The 1,212-nt window shown below is 38.0% G+C and overlaps 1 protein-coding gene across 1 annotated transcript in view; it reads left to right on the forward strand.

Moving 5' to 3' along the window:
* Positions 1-1,212, forward strand: part of LOC106517765 (serine/threonine-protein phosphatase 2A catalytic subunit beta isoform) — a 5,931-nt gene that overhangs the window by 3,668 nt on the left and 1,051 nt on the right. The window contains exon 6 of the mRNA XM_014008772.1: positions 1,091-1,209. Within this exon, the coding sequence (XP_013864226.1) occupies positions 1,091-1,209 (119 nt within the window). The remainder of the gene's footprint in view (positions 1-1,090; positions 1,210-1,212) is intronic.

Consider the following 1,212-nt stretch of genomic DNA (forward strand, 5'->3'; position numbering starts at 1 on the left):
TTGTAATTTCTATCTGTAAAGGTCCTGTGCCAAATGACTGCTATGCCTTCTGGTGCCTGTACAACTTTTAGTTTTTGAAATATTAATGTTTAAACTTCTTTCCAAATTCATATAATGGGAGTCAATGGGGCCTTGTAATGGTGAAATACTGCCCCCAGCTGTACTCAACTTGGTACTGCACCATAGTTTTTTAATATTTAATCTCAATCGTTCAGTGTTTACAATACTAATATGATTGAATTTTGATGTTTTACTATATCATTGTCTTAATACTGCTCCATTGTTGTAATATTATGCAGTTTAGTGTCAATAATTGTATTAGCAATGTGGCCTCTTTCTGCACACATACAAACCAACCCCTGCCACCACCTTCTGCCACAGCTCCATTGGTCTAATGGTCTATGTCATGGACTTTCATGTGGGATATCAGGGTTCAAAACCTGGCTAGTGCAACTTTAAGAAAAAATCTCTTCAAACTTTATATTGTCACACAATTACCTTAATTACAAACACCTGCTGACGTGACAGGCACAAGCTGGTATAGCAAACACATTTGAACTGTCAAAGTTAATTCTGCAAGTCCAATGCTGCAGGCAAAGCCATGCTGCGATGACATGCTACATGGCAATGCACACTTGTTTTTACATCGTAAAAACCCATGTCTAGTTTTTGTTACATTTTCCCTCCGAGATAGCAAAGCTTTTTTATCTCAATCTGGTTTTTGGAGTTTCCTGTCTATAATGATGTCAAAACTTCCTCGTTAGAATGACCTGAAAATAGGATTCAGATGAAATTTCAATGGGTTATCCTGATTAGGAAGACAAATTAAGACATATTTCTGAAATCGCTCATGATATCAGGGTGTTCCAGGTATCAAAATGCAACTTAAAATACCAGGAAACTGAGGTCATTTTGACCAAATTTGACTAAATCCTCAGTGTGCTGTTCCGGGTCACATATAGTTCAAGTGTTTCCCTCAGTTTCTATTAAAAAAAAAGCTAGTCCTTATTATCGAACTTTTATAGAACCTCAGTCTATGTACTGATGTTTCACCCTTTGACCGTTAACACAAACTGTTATCTTGATCCAGGGTTATAACTGGTGCCACGACCGCAACGTGGTGACAATCTTCAGTGCACCGAACTATTGTTATCGTTGTGGAAACCAGGCCGCAATCATGGAGCTGGATGACACACTGAAATACTCCTTGTA

The sequence above is a fragment of the Austrofundulus limnaeus genome, unplaced genomic scaffold (genome assembly GCF_001266775.1).
Source record: "Austrofundulus limnaeus strain Quisiro unplaced genomic scaffold, Austrofundulus_limnaeus-1.0 Scaffold1, whole genome shotgun sequence".
Classification (NCBI taxonomy): domain Eukaryota; kingdom Metazoa; phylum Chordata; class Actinopteri; order Cyprinodontiformes; family Rivulidae; genus Austrofundulus; species Austrofundulus limnaeus.